General features: G+C 37.5%; 1 protein-coding gene across 1 annotated transcript in view; it reads left to right on the top strand.

The window, feature by feature from the left end:
* The window catches only part of HCF244 (NAD(P)-binding Rossmann-fold superfamily protein), a 257,194-nt gene that overhangs the window by 184,437 nt on the left and 56,319 nt on the right, over positions 1-16,438 (top strand). Inside the window, exons 5-6 of the mRNA XM_089800195.1 lie at positions 159-251; positions 364-459. Of these exons, the coding sequence (XP_089656321.1) occupies positions 159-251; positions 364-459 (189 nt within the window). The remainder of the gene's footprint in view (positions 1-158; positions 252-363; positions 460-16,438) is intronic.

Below are 16,438 nucleotides of genomic sequence, written 5' to 3'. Positions count from 1 at the left end.
ATCAATATGCTATTTAAACTCCCTATAGAAGCATCCACCTTAATAATCATACTCTTGTCTGAATTTCCAATATAATTTTTACATTTATGTAGATTAATTTTTTATTTCCTTTCTAAATACGATTTATTTCTCCTTATCTAAAACCTCCAATTGTACAGGGTTTGATCGGACAGTATGCAGTGCCCATTTTAGAAGATAAGGCAGTCTGGGGAACTGATGCACCTACCCGCATAGCTTATATGGATACCCAGGTGCCAATTTGTAGCAACATTAGCCCTTGATTATCCTCTCTTTGTTGCATTTATAGTGTAGTAGGTGAGCTTTTTTCAAAAGTTGATATAATAACGTTCTCTTAATTGTCAGGATATAGCTAGAATGACATTCACAGCTCTTCGCAATGAGAAGACAAACAAAAAGTTTTTGACATTTGCTGGACCTCGTGCTTGGACCACTTCAGAGGTATGTTATTAGATTCTTTCTATATGTAGTTTTTTATTAAGGAACAAACAGTTTTTGAAGGGACATGTAACCCTTTTTACAAAACTCTTCTTTCAAAGATAGGCATATCAAATCCAGCAGCCAAAAGACAGAAAAAGATTCTCTTTATATTTGTGTAGTTTGTTCACATTAAGAAATATCATTTCTAGTCATAACTTCTCTCAAGGACTGATATTACTCCACCTATGAAATAGAGGACAATAGCCAAATATACTTTATAATGCTTACTCAAAGCTGGAATATTACATTAATAGTTAGTCTTATAAATTCATATAGATTTAGAATAAATAAATAAATGTTAAATAAGTTTTGGGAGTTGTTCACATAATGAGGTTGGTTTGATTTGGGAAATGTATGGTGTCATGACCACATTTTATGTAAATAAAACCATAATAATGTTTTTTTAACACAATAGTATTTATTCTTAGACTTCATGATTCAATTTCAACCTTGTAATGGCTAGGCCATGACCTTGCTCAATTTGAACTACCTTGATATACTTGTGAACTCGTAACCCAAGTTATATTCAACTTTTCCTAGCAATAAAATTTGACCAAAAGAGATTTGCTTCAACTATCTTAATTTGAGATCTCAAATAAATTAACTACACACTCACCATTACCTTGTTGGACTTAGTCTTAAAGTCTGATAATTTGGCATTGAAGCCTATTTTCAGACTTGGGACAAACTAATGACTTCGCAAGTAGAGTGACTTTCATTTGGAATTTTTTCTCCTCCTTGAGCAAGGTTGAGTGATGCAAGGGTGATGGGGACACAACCCAAGAACAAAATGGACACAACAGAAAAGGGAAATTGTATTAACTGAAAAATAAGCTAGTACATTCAGTACAAAGAAAATAAACTTCAAAACATGCCCTAAGGGCTTACAATAGCATAAATGTGGAGATAATTTCTCCTTTCAGTACCTCCTCTCAAACTCCACTCCAAACTGCCTTTTACAATGCCAGAAATCTCCTTAAATAGACCCCGGAGGGTTAAGGACTAGGAGTACATTCTAGAAAGTGCTAGTAGGCATCCTCTGACCAAATAGAAGGTTCCAGAAGCTGTGTTAGAAGTCGACACAAATCCAGAAGAATCCAGAAACGGTAACCGAACTTCCGGGAGGCATAACTTTTGAACCGTAGCTCCGATTGACAAACCGTTTACATTTTCAGAAAGCTCTCGAAGTGCTCTATAGCCCTATGGACCAGCTTCGCTCGTCCCCCATTTTTCAACCCTTTTCGAGGTCATTTAATGCCCCTAACCTGACTTTGAAGCATTCTTAGGAGGTCTCCACAACCCGAAAAACTACAATAACTCTCAAACCGTGGGGCCTTTTGACCTGATTCTTTTTCTGAAATGCTTTAAATTACAATTACATTCATCTAGCCAATTTACACCTCCTAGTTCACCAAAATGACGACTTAATTACATACTCCTATTTTTTCGGGATTTACACGAACACTGATAGTGGAACTGTGAGAGTTGGAACCTTTATTTGACCCAAATGGGTATCCAAAAATGAAAACACATGAAACAGAAACTAAGTCTAAGTATATTTTTTTTTGGGTGACACAGGATTGCCCTTATACCTCTGGATGCTCCTGCATCAGACACCCAGGGTAGATTGAAAAGTGACCCTGTCACTTTATGAATGGTAGAGGAAATCCCAAATGGGAAACCTCAGCTGCTGAAATCCAAGTTGATTCCTCGATCGGTCGTCCCTTCCATTTGACCACATACTCTTCATACTACCTGTTTCTGGTATTCCTACCCACACGATGATCTAGAATGTCTTCTATCTCCTCCTTCTTAGAAGCAGGAATTGGACATGGCTCTAACACTAGCTCCTCATCTGCACCATCATCATGATACTCTGTTAAATCTGCAATGTTGAAAATGGGAGAAATGTGAATACCATCTAGCAGCTCCACTTCATATGCATTTCATGAGTCATGTTTCTTCAAAATTTTGCAGGAGCAAATTTCTTCATTTTCAGCTTGTTGTAAGTACCGGCTGGAAATCTTTCTTTTCGTAAGTGCACCATAACTAGATCCCCTACTTGGAATTCCTTATGTCTTCTCCTTTGATCAGCCCTAGCTTTATACTCTTGATTCATCTTGGTAATGTGTGCTTGAACCTCCTCATGTAGACGCTTGATATGTTCAGCAAATTCCTCAGCTTCAGCACTTGTCATCTCCCCTTGTTCTATCTTCCTCAATTCTGGTGCAGTACCCCATATACAATTTGGAATGGTGATTTTCCAGTACTCCTATTTATAGAGTTATTGTAAGCAAACTCTGCTTGTGGTAGAATCAAATCCCATCCCTTGGGCTTATCCCCAACTAAACATCTCAGCAAATTGCCCAGACTTCTATTTACCACTTCTGTTTGGCCGTCAGTCTACGAGTGATGCGTGGAACTGAATTTTAGGTCTGTTCTCAACTTCTTCCACAATGTCTTCCAGAAATACCCCACAAATTTAGTATCTCTGTCAGAAACTATACTCCTTGGAAGATCATGTAGTCTTACCACCTCTTTGAAAAACAAGTCTGCAATATGGACAGCATCATGAGTTTTGTGGCATGGAATGAAATGTGCCATTTTGGAGAACCTATCAACCACCACGAATACTGAGTCATTACCCCTTTGTGTCCTTGGCAATCCAAGAACAAAATCCATACTTATGTCCTCCCATGGCCTTGATGGAACAGGCAATGGCTGATATAGGCCAGTATTGTGACTAAACCCCTTGGCAACTTGACAAACCCAGCAACTCTGTACAAACTTCTTCACATCCTGTGAAATTTGACGCCAAAAATAATGCTCTCTAAGAATGGCAATGGTCTTATCTCGACCAAAATGTCCTGCCATCCCTCCACTGTGTTTCTCCTTAATCAGATTTTCCCTCATGGAACTCCTTGGAATGCACAATTGACTACCCTTGAACAACATGCCATCCTGAATCAAATAGTCTAACCACTTGGTTCTATCTACAGCAACAGGTTCTTTACAAGCTTTCCATGCTTCAGCAAAATCAAGATCCTCGGAGTACAAATTCTTGAGTTCATCAAACCCAACTACTTCAACCTGCATTACTGTAAGCAACAACTGTCTCCTACTTAGTGCATCTGCAACCCTGTTAGATTTTCCACTTCTATGCTTCAACACAAATGTATAGCTCTGCAAGAACTCTACCCACTTCATATGCCTCTGATTCAATTTACCTTGGCTATTTAGGTACTGTAATGCCTGATGATCAGTATACAAAACAAATTCCTTTGGCAATAAATAATGCCTCCATCTCTTTAAGGCCTGAACTATTGGATAGAACTCTTGATCATAAACAGAATACTTCTTCTTTGCATCATTCAATTTTTCACTAAAATATGCAATAGGCTTACCTTCTTGGCTTAATACAGCCCCAATAGCGCTGCCACTGGCATCACAATCCACCTGTAAAACCTTTCTAAAATCTGGAAGTGCCAACACAGGCTGTTCTGTCACCTTCTTCTTCAGCAATTCAAAACTTCTCGCAGCTGCTGTAGTCCATTTGAACTCTTTTCTATCCCCTCTTATTGTATCAGTTAGGGGTGCACATATGCCACTGAAATTCTTAATAAACTTCCTGTAAAAACTAACCAGACGATGAAATGATCTTACCTCAGTAGCAGACCTTGGAGTAGGCCATTCCAAGATGGCTTTTACCTTCTCTGGATCCATTTTGAGACCTTCAGGTGATTTAACAAACCCCAAATAGACTAACTCCCTTTTTGCAAAGATACACTTCTTCAGATTAATTAACAGTTTCTCTTCCCTTAGCCTTTCAAGGACACTACGAATATGCAATAAATGTTCTTCCAAAGTCTTGCTGAAAATTAAAATATCATCCAAATAAACAATAACAAATTTTTCCAAGAATTTCTTAAGTACCTCATTCATGAGCCGCATGAAGGTGCTTGGGGCGTTCGTCAATTCAAAGGGCATGACTAACCACTCATAAAGACTCTCCTTGGTCTTGAAGGCTATTTTCCACTCATCTCCTTCTCGAATCCATATCTAGTGATAACCACTCTTCAAATCTCTCTTTGTGAAGTACTGAGCTCCACTCAAGCAGTCCATAAGATCATCCATCCTTGGCAAAGGAAACCGGTACTTGATGGTTATCCTATTTATAGCTCGAGAATCTGTACACATCCTCCACTCTCCATCCTTCTTTGGTGCGAGTACTGCAGGTACTGCACATGGACTCAGGCTCTCTCGAATCAAGCCCTTCCTCAACAGCTCCTGAACCTGTCTATTTAGCTCCTCTGTTTTAGTAGAAGTCATCCTATGAGCAGCCTTGTTAGGCAAACTAGCTCCTGGAATCAGATCTATCTGATGACTGATTTGCCTTACTGGTGGCAATCCATCTGGAACATTATCAGAGATAATATCTCCAAATTCCCCTAGTAAATCTGAAACTTCAAGTGGTATTTCACTACTACCTTCTTTATCTTTCCTAGGAATCAAAGCATAGCACATATGCTGATGTCTCATGCCATCTAAAAACATCCTTCTATCAACAAGACAAATCCTAGCACTACTACATACCTTTTCACCTTCCTTTTTCATGGGCTTCAATTTGTGGCGAACTCCATCCTTTGTCAGAGAGTATGTGTTTGCATGCCCATCATGTACTGCATGTCTATCAAACTGCCATGGTCTACCCAACAATAGATGGCAAACATCCATCGGAATAACATCACAGAGAACTTCATCATGGTAACTCCCAATTTTGAATTTCACTAAACATTGTTCACTTACCAGGACCTTATGATCATCTTTTACCCAAGCAATCTGATAGGGCTGGGGATGTTTCTCCCTCTTGAGCTTCAGCTTAGAGACCATCTCTTCTGATACCAAGTTATCAGTGCTACCACCATCAATGATCACGTCACAACATTTATCCTCACACTTGCATCTGGTACGGAAAAAACTTCTCCGTTGTCCTAGTTCAATCTCACCACTTAGTAGGACTCTTTCATTTACCAAGGTCTCTCGTCTTTCTGCATCCTCTGAATGTGATGATTGTGCATCCTCATCCACATGAGCAACCCTAGCTTGGCCCTCAGCTCTCCTATCTGTCCTTCCTTGTCGTTGAGGGCATTCAAAGACACAATGACCTTTTTCATTGTAATGGAAATAGGTACCACGGAAGCCTCCTCTTGCTTGTCCACGTCCTCTACCTCTTCCTCTCTGATTTCCAAAGATTTGATCATGGGAGCGGTTGAAACCCTCATTCCTCTGGTTCCTGCTAGTACCCACATCTTCATTTTTCTTTTGGGTTTCATTGCGGCCTCCAGATGATCTACCGCTTCCCCTTCCTCCTTAACCGCGCCCTCTTTGTCTTCCTTCAAACCTTTTATTCAGGTTCTCTTCAACTCGTAGGGCAAACTGGTATGCCTCTTCAACGCTGGTCATTCTTACCAGACTTAATTCCTCCTGGATGCTAGGTCGCAACTTATTGATATAACGAGCAACCTTCTCCTTATTTGCTTCTGCATGCCCCGCTCTAATCAAGAGTCGGTAAAATTCCTCTGTATATTCTTGGACTGATCTTCCTGCTTGCTTTAACCCATGCATCTTCTTAAACAAATCAAGCTCGTAGTCCACAGGAATGAACTGCTTCTTCAATTTGTCCACCATGCGATCCCATCTTGTGATCTTCTCCTTTCCTCTTCTGTTTCTTTCCAATTGGACCTCTTGCCACCAGATTTTGGCATGGCCTTTCAGTTTGGCCTTTGCAAACTTAACCCTATCTGGGTCCCTGATATCCTCATACTCAAAGTATTCTTCCAGTTCATTGATCCAATCGATCAACTCATCTGGTTTCAGATTTCCTGAAAATACACCCACTTCAATTGTAGGTCTTTTCCCAAACTTAGTAATGGCCCTAAAAAGCCTTTCCTCTGCATGATTCATAACTTCCCCATCAAATTCCCCTTCTGGTCCAATTTCATCTTCTTCGTTGTCATCTTCACTTTCATCACCTGCGGCCACAGTTGCTCCTCTACGGAGCTCCTCCTACAATGCTTGTATCTGCCTTTGGAGGGCTCTAACCTCCTCAGGATTAATAGCTCTGGCCCTTCCGCCACGCTCTCTTCGTGGAGGCATCTTCTTAACTCAAACCCACAACCACACAGTCCTGGTGCAAAGTGCCTCATAGTCGGCGCTTTGTCTACACACTCAGGAAAACTAGCTCTGATACCACTTGATGGAGACACAACCCAAGAACAGAATGGACACAACAGAAAAGGGAAATTGTATTAACTGAAAAATAAGCTAGTACATTCAGTACAGAGAAAATAAACATGAAAACATGCCCTAAGGGCTTACAATAGCATAAATGTGGAGATAATTTCTCCTTTCAGTACCTCCTCTCAAACTCCACTCCGAACTGCGTTTTACAATGCCAGAAATCTCCTTAAATAGACCCCGGAGGGTTAAGGACTAGGAGTACATTCTAGAAAGTGCTAGTAGGCATCCACCGACCAAATAGAAGGTTCCAGAAGCTGCGTTAGAAGTCGACGCAAATCTAGAAGAATCCAGAAACGGTAACCGAACTTCCGGGAGGCATAATTTTTGAACCGTAGCTCCGATTGACGAACCGTTTACATTTTCGGAAAGCTCTCGAAGCGCTCTATAGCCCTATGGACCAGCTTCGCTCGTCCCCCATTTTTCGGTCCTTTTCGAGGTCATTTAATGCCCCTAACCTGACTTTGAAGCATTCTTAGGAGGTCTCCACAACCCGAAAAACTGCAATAACTCTCAAACCGTGGGGCCTTTTGACCTGATTCTTTTTCTGGAATGCTCTAAATTACAATTACATTCATCTAGCCAATTTACACCTCCTAGTTCACCAAAATGATGGCTTAATTACATACTCCTATTTTTTTGGGATTTACACGAACACTGATAGTGGAACTGTGAGAGTTGGACCCTTTATTTGACCCAAATGGGTATCCAAAAATGAAAACACATGAAACAGAAACTAAGTCTAAGTATATTTTTTTTTGGGTGACACAGGATTGCCCTTATACTTCTAGATGCTCCTGCATCAAAGGGTCAAATGCATGTGTTAGTTTGATAAATACTCACCATTACCTTGCTGAACTTGTCTTAAAGTTGATAATTTGACATCGAAGTCCATTTTCAGACTTGGGACAAACTAATGACTTCGCAAGTAGAGTGACTTTTCATTTGGAATTTTTTCTCCTCCTCGAGCAAGGGTTAGTTTAATATATAAATAATCCACACACACACATGCATGCATGCACACATGCACACGCACACGCACGCACGCACACCCCCACACACGCACGCACACATGCAGACACACACACATGCATGCATGTGCGCACACACACACACATCCTTTTAACTTCAACTGGCACTGATCCATCAATTTATGTATATACAAGTGAGCAGTTTAAATTTTGCGATAGTAAAAACAATTTCAAGGGGATAAATAATAATTTCGTGGGTACAATTGAGTGTTACATCAGATAATGTTGAAAGTTACCTCAAGTCTTCTCTTCAGAATGTTTATTCTGGAATGACGGAGTCTAATAAGATATCATGATTTATATAATGCATATCTTTCATGATTCACTTATTTTGAAACTCATCGGCAACTTCAGAAAATTTTACTCCTTTCTTTTACAAGTAAATTTTAGTGGAATAAATTCATTCTTATATTTAATGAAGTGATAACAAGGTGAAGAATTCAAGTATTAAATATATCAAGTATTGCGAAAAAAGTGATATTGATTAGTTCTTGGATGGGTGACAACACAGATGTACAGGTTTATGGCAGATGATGCTTGAATTTTCTCATGTTGCATTAATTTTGCTGAGACAGTGACAACTCAGATAAATCAATGTAATTTGCAGTCTCTCTTATTCAAGATATAAAGTAATCTAACCTCTTTGGTCAAATTTTTCCTAGCAGTCAAATTTGCAAAGAAATAATCTTCATCAAATTTGCGGTGAATAAAGTAATCTAAATATCTTGACTTTTGGTATAGATATAAAGAAAGTCTTGGTGTCAGGCCAACATATTATTATGATAACTTCCCATAATTAAATTTCAACCTTGTAAAGGCCAGGCGATGAACTTGCTGCAATATTTCTTAGTTTAGTGCCTAAGACAATTAATTCCATGGCACCTATACAATTCTTGTTTACCCCCATGATGTTTTCATTATGGCAAGATTCAAACTCAATATACCAAAGAAGCTATAATCTGCAAAACATTGTGATTATAACTGATTATTTTCAAATCCCAGAGCCCGAAGAGTTTTCCCCAAAAAACTCTTGATTTGCGAAAAAGTGGTTGACCCAATTTTCAATATTGTTTCACATTAAAATCCCTTAAGAAAGGTAAAAAATGTGAAAAAATGCTGCAAAAACCTCCAAAACCCTAGAATTACTAGTTAAATTACCAAATCACTAAGAAATAGGGCTGGTTCCAGGATGGAATCTAAGTCATTGCAGAATTGACGTGGAAACAGTTTGTTATTTTGTCCCTTGGTTTTCGTTCTGGTCTTTGAAATACCCAAAATAGGGGAGTAGGAGGAGCAATGGCTGTCATCAAAAGAATTTGAAAGGGACTTAATCATCTTATAAGCGATATACTGTCGAAGCAGTTGACTAATCTGCTCTAAACTGCGGCTTCAATATGACCTGAGCTCTTTGCATGTCCCGCTTCATGGATTCTGATGGGAACAAGTATATAATTTAATATTATAGACTACTTTTAAAATTATAACTAGTATGCACTATTATAGGTGACATGTTGATGGGGAAGGAGCAAACCCCAATAGTTTATAACAAAAATTATAAAGTAGTTGTGAGATCAATCTATTATAGACTAGTAACAACTATTTATAGTTATAACGAATTATAAACTTAAAATAATGTAAAATTTATAATGTATTTATTTAGATTTGAATACACACATTTATATGTTTTAATACGATTTTTTTGACAATTAGTATGTTCAATTTTTGCTTAGAGAAAGGCATACAATTCTTTATATGAGCAATACATCCAAAGTGCTTAATGATATTAATCTGAAAGATAACAAACAAGCTTGCATGTAATAAAATAGCCTCCAACTCATATTCGTTTACAATTGACTCCATGTAAAATAGTAGTTACAAACTAGGTATTGCCAAAGCTAGTGCTTTGCACTTCAACTAAACAAGTGCCTTTTGTTGAATTCTACCTCAAATAAAGGACTTACTGGTTGCCATTATAGAATATAAAGCATTGCAATGTGAAATATGTTTTGATAAACTTTCTCAAACATTTAACTACCCCTATAAAATATTCCCCCTCAATGACAATGGAAGTCTTGGATCATTTCAGAATGGCTTCCACTTTTCCTAAATTCCTAACTGTAGCTGGATATTGTCTGATAAATTTTGGTCTCCGGTATTTTGTAGACTTAGCTAATGTTTGGTCTCAGACAACTATCTAGTGTATTTGTTGACTCCCTCTTAAAAAATTAACTGAATATTTGCCTATGTAATTAGCAAAATGAATATAAACACCGAAAATCTATTTTCTACAGGTCATTAATTGAAGTCTATTTTATTTGCTCTCCATAATTCTATACTTTGGAAATGCTTTTTTTGAAGAATTTTTGTATCTTATTGTCCAATTTTTTTACTCATTATAGAAGCTCGGTCTTTTTCCCATTTTTGCTTTTTATTACTTCTGGTTTGTGCTGTTTTTTTTCCAAATGATTTTTGCTGCTCTATATAGATAGACTGACAGGTCAATGTTTGTTAAAGTTAAAAGGATACACACACACACATATTATTTATCGAACTAACACATGCATTTGACTGTTGCATCGCTTAACCATGCTCAAGATGGAAAACAGATTCCAAATGGAAAGTCAATCTACTCACAAATTCGTTAGCTTATCCCAAGTCTTTAAAAAAGTTTTGATGCCAAATTATCAAATTTTAAGACTTAAGTTCAACATAGTAACGGTGACTCTGTGATTAGTTAGTTATTTGAGTTCTCAAATCAAGATAGTTGAATCAAACATCATTTGGTCAAATTTTTTTCAGCGGTCAAATTTTCTCTAAATTTCCATGTCATTTCACCTTCCATCATTCATTTGTTCACCATAGAGGTTATACTATTATAGGTTTATTAGAGTTATTGATTGCATTTAATTTATTATAGAAATTAATACTTTGTGAATTTAATAATATCAATATTGACATCAGCCATACCCTAGCTGAGATTACTTTGCAAAATTCACTATACCTGTAATGAAAGTTCTAAGTACCCTTCGTTCCTTGCTTTTCTGACTAATGATGTTTAGACTGCCAATAAAAAGTCGGAATCAGAGGAACATGGATTGGTGCCGAGGCTGCATACATCCTCAAAAAACTGCTGATATTGGTGATTGTAACCCCTGTTTATGTCGCCATAAGAGGTTGGGCACCTGCTGAGTGCATTGTTGAGTTGTCTATGTCATTAAAGATATCTCTTCCTATGCACCCATTTTTGCCCTCAAAGACACTAAAAGATTGGCTTTTCTTACCAGGCACCAATTTACCTCCATGTTTTCCACTTGATCTCAGTCAATGAATATATAGGTGCCAATTTTAGTTACCTTTGTTGCTTGGAAAGCACATCTTGACATTTAGGAGTCCATTTCATACGTCCATGCGACTTAATCTGTCCAAGCCTGCTCAAGCATTATTTCAAGGTGTCTTTGTCCATTAGAACACAAATTAGTGCCTTTTCTCACAACCCTTGTCATTCAGATTTCCTGAAAACCTAACAAGCATACTTTTGATGTGACCTTGCCGTGTAAGTTTCTTGCTAATTGCTTCAGGCATGCTGTATGTTAGGTTATGCCAATTAAGCTATTGTTTATGACTGCCAGGTACCTTATTTGTTGTGATTGTTACTTCAATAGGTGTCGTGTGCCATTAATCCATTTCTGCCACTTGAAACATTGGCAAGTACCTATTGATGTGACTTTTGTTCCACTACAACATGCAGAATTTGGACTCTGCGAGTTCCTGAATCATCTCTAATGAGTTTACCTAACCTCCTTGCAGGATGACTTTCCTTTTCCTTCTCAAGATTTTACACGATGTCTTCAATGTTTTCAACTGGTTCTGGATCCACAATCTCCTTCCCACACAACTTCAATTGGTATGATGGCTATATGTTCACTTGGGCCTTTGTTGGAAGTGGAATTTCACCTTCAGGAGAATCCGCAACATCTATCATCTAATGTTCATTTTCCCTTTGTGAAGGAAGGTTTCATGCTATCTCAGTTGGACTTAGAGGAGAGTATCCAAAAGAACTTTGGCTAACATTATGCTCTAATTTGAATGTAACCTCTTGATAGACTTCTTTTCCCTTTTTTGGAATAATCTTTCCTTGTTTAGTGGTACTTTACTTGGATGGAGGAGCATTTGATTTTTGCTTCTTGTCTTGTGGATCCTCTATCCTTATCCCACTATCTCTTGAATCCTTATTTGTGGGGCCTTTCCAACATTCTTCCTCTTTTTGCTGACCTCACCTTGTTTCCTTTCACTTGATTCTTGGGGCTGTTCAAGTGATTCCTCTTCAACTTCCTCTATCTCCATATTTTCATATGTCAGTGGGATTCCCTTCCTTACCAAACATACCATCTTTCTATCTAACCAATCCTGAGTGAAAAGAATAACTAGGATCATCAATGCTGCTAGGCTGATCTTCTTATCATCATGCTAATCAATGGATTTTAACTCTCATGATTTGTTGTTGTTCCAAAATCGCTCCTAGTAATTCTATGATCTATCATTTTCCTCCAATCGATCAAGTGCTTGAATTCGCTTCCATTTGTACTTCCTAAGCATATCCACTATTAGCCTTGAGAACATCCTCTTCCTAATCTCAAAATCATCATTTGCATCTGCCCAATTATCTTTTGTGTGGGATGTGAAGTTATTTGTTGCCATATGCTCTCTTGATTTTCTTTTTAGGACCAAAGTTTTCTCTTTCTTCATAACACCCTAGGCTATAGAACTCAAACTCTTTCTTTGTGGCCTCAGTTGCTGCAAGGGATGGTCAAAATTCACTTCCAAGATTGAACTTAAATCCAATCTCTACTTTTGTTTCTAATCAAGACAAATTATCAATGTCAAATTTAACTATTTATAACATGAAATACTATTTTATCTCACTAAGGATCAATTTACACCCCAAAGGTAAGATACAAGAAGGTTTTGATGTTTAATGTAAGAATTGCTCTTTGCAATGAAAGAATTTTGCTAAGGCAATATGTAAAGATCTAGTGCCTAATAAATAGCACAAGAGAGACAAAGTTATATGAAAAGAATAGTTTGTATTCTCATCAAAATGATTAACTGAATCAATAATAATGAATGAGCTAACTGAACTCAATTAATATACAATGTAGTTTTTTGAATCTTATCATGGGCAATTAGTTGCCTTGCCACTTCCATGATTACCAACTTGTTGGTAGGATATCTTGGGAGCTTTCCAGGACAACAAGTACTTCCCAACTCTCGAATGTATGTGAACTCAGGATATTGAATTTGCCATGATCCATTCTTCTTGATCAGCTTCTTGGCCTACTCAAACAATCTTTTATGTGGAGCTTCCTATAGTGGCCTTACAATGCTCATACTGAATGTATCTTTGAAGATCTTGAAATGCTTGTTATGAAGGTGCAATTGTCGCTAGCACTCATGTACAGGAAATTCTCCTATTGCAGTTTCACATCGCCCCAAGCTTGTCAATCCTGGAAATTTGAATACCATGGCCAACATGTAAACCAAATATGAAGTCATATGAAATGCCTTTGTGTTCTTTATTATCCTCAATTGAAGATCAAATTTATCATTGATTATCTTGGCCCATTCAAACATAACCTCCCCTATAGATATCTTGTCCATGAAGCTGAACATTCAAGGTTCCAAAACAGCTTCTTGTGGCTCTCCATGACCCTACATAACATGATGATGAGGTCACCACAATCCGTCTTAAAATATGACTTAGTTATCTTCAATATCTTAAATAGTTTGAAGTGGTGGCTCCTCAACTAGCCACTCTTCACTCATCTTCATGGTACACACATTTACTTGATTATTGTATTGTTTCAGAACTTGCTCCTTTGTCATGTAGACCTCCAACTTATGATATGGTATCTTGAAATTTTCTCAAAATGCTCGTTCAATAAGGAGAGTCAACACTTTCTTATCTTTCTTATAGTGGATCGCCTTCCTTTGGGGGTTGAAGAGCATGGCACCCTCAAGTACAAGTTCTTGGACAATCCCATTCTTCACCATCCTTCTTTACATCCTTGAAGGATTTCTTCTAGACATCCTATCCCTCACTTGCAACATCTTGATAGGTCCTAGATTGGTGTCTCCAATCTTCTTGTTTTTTGAGGTGAAACTTGTTTCTGGCATCATATCTTTCATGCCATTGTTTATTTGGAACTGTCTATCCTTCTTCAAGTTTGCAGCCTTGGCTCTTGACATCCTTTGCCCTGTCATCAACATTCACAATTGGTTTTGAAAAAAAAAAGTGGATTGGAAAGATAGGCTTTATCATGTAATAACCTCTATCACAAAATTATTGTCAATTTATTTACTTAAACCAAACTAGAACTTTGTCAAAGACAACTTCAACTTCAATCCCATGGCTTTTCAAATTAATAATTTGAATTGAAAGTAAGTCTTACTAAGTAAGCTGAAAATTTGGATGTTTAGAATGGAGTTCCATGACTCAAACTTGCCTATGATTCGGCAAGGTCGACTTGACCCATAACTCGGCAATGACTTAGCAACAACTCGACTATGACTTAGTGAAAGGAAAAAAAAAGAGTTTTTCCATGATTTAAAAACTTATTTCATGCTCCCATTATTGAATAAAGCTTAAAGACACTATAAAATCATCAAATAGAAGCTAATTTGATTACATACATCCATCACATAAGCACAAACGTAAATTGTAGCTGAAGGAAATAGAAAACATAGATATGCAAAATTATGAATATTATCAAATTTATATAAAATCCATGACATCAAATGTTCCCAAACCAATGTAAACAAAAAAAAGTCTATGGCTCAAGCTCTAGCTTAGCCTTAGGCTCAGAGCAGTCTGTTTGCCTCCTACAAATGCGTTCAAGATGATTGACAAACCGTACTCTCTGCCTGTGAGATGCCACTTTGATCAACATCAGTTGCACAAGTAGTTGATTGTGCTCTAACCTCCTCTTCTATAGGCACAACCTTGGCCTCTCTGTTTGCTTGGTCAACCCACTCATGGTCCTCCTTAGTGAAGACAGGATAGGTAGACTCAGTGAGCCACTCAAACTCCAGATCGATATCTGCTAGAGTTATCAAATAGGGGTCAATGTCCAAAATGAGCGAAGATGAAATGTCCCCCTTTTTGGGACATTAGAGAATAAATAGGCCAACTCAAAGATATATTAAAATTGACTTATGGAGAACTTAATGCACAATATTAAAAGTCAATTTAATATTATTAAGAGGCGTAATAAGATACAAATCAACAAGAAGACAAGGAGATAGGGAAGGGAAGCTGAAGAGTCACTTCTTGGGCATTAAAAGATGAAGACTTCATTCATTTCAGCATGCTTGTATATTGGTTTTGTTTTGAGTTTTCTCTTGGAGAAATTTGTGAACCGTTCAACTTCATTTCAGAAGCTAAGGACAAAAACCTTCAGGCTCTACTTAGTGAATCAGATGCAAACCCAGTTCAGCATTGGAGTTGAATTCATGATTGAATTAATATTGGAGTTACAGGTTCATTTCTATATGTTTTCCAATCCGACAATTGTTTATGTTTGTAAGATTGGATTCTATGTTATGTTACTATATTGCTGGTTTATAATGCAATAATGAATTCTGAAGTTCTTTATTTGAGCATTTACTGGTCATTTACTGATTTATAATGCAATATCTTCACATACCACAAAGTTTACTAGATCAGGGATGGCTATCTTATGAATTGCAGACTTACCAGTCTATTCTTATCTTCTTTGTTATTCATGTTTCCTGCTTTGTGTGTTTGATTAATGATATCTTATGAAGTGCTCTTCTCCTTATAGGCACCGCTGTTAATTGAATTGATTTTTTTGATGGTTCCATCTGTATTAGATTTCTAAGGATCAATGTTATATTAATTTTCTCGATCTATTTTATTTTTTAAATTACTTATAGAGAGAGGATCCCTAAGGAGTTGCTGCTATTTAGGGAATGGACATGCCTCTTCAGAACTAATCGCTGCCTCTATATCATTATTTCTGATTATCTTCTTACAGAATCACTTCATATTTACAAAGGTAATCGCTGCTAAAACCTTGTCTACATGATAATTAAAGTGCTTCTTTAAGTAGATCACCAATCCTTCCGGAGATGCTGCTTATCGTTTTTATATGATGCTTTGCCTATGTTTCAAGGGAGTCGGCCCTAAGGAGAAATATATTTAACTCAAGTACCAAACAGGTTGGCCAACAGAGAATAGAAAGTCAATAGGCCCCTCTTTATTTTGTAACCATATTTTCTATATAGTAATGGTAGGGATATGACAGCCCACTTGACCATAACCTGGATGCCTCCTTTAGAGGACCATGGTTTAGTGGAAACCATAGTTCCGAGAATCGCGTTGAAATCGCGTGAATTGCCGATTCGGCGATCAAATTCATGCACCGTGTCGGAAATCGTAATCGGCGATTTCATCGGCTGAATTGCCAGTATCGGCGATTCACTCCAAAAATCTCCAAAATCGGCCACATGAATCGGCTGGCGGCAGCAAGCATGTTTACTTGGAAATAATAATAAAATCACTTAATTTTTTTTGCTTTCTTTTTTACCTTTCC

The sequence above is a fragment of the Cupressus sempervirens genome, chromosome 9, assembly GCF_028749045.1.
Source record: "Cupressus sempervirens isolate cs-2001-9-10 chromosome 9, ASM2874904v1, whole genome shotgun sequence".
NCBI classification, from domain to species: domain Eukaryota; kingdom Viridiplantae; phylum Streptophyta; class Pinopsida; order Cupressales; family Cupressaceae; genus Cupressus; species Cupressus sempervirens.
Note: the sequence above shows the minus strand (reverse complement) of the source record. Positions and strands in the feature narration are given on the sequence as shown.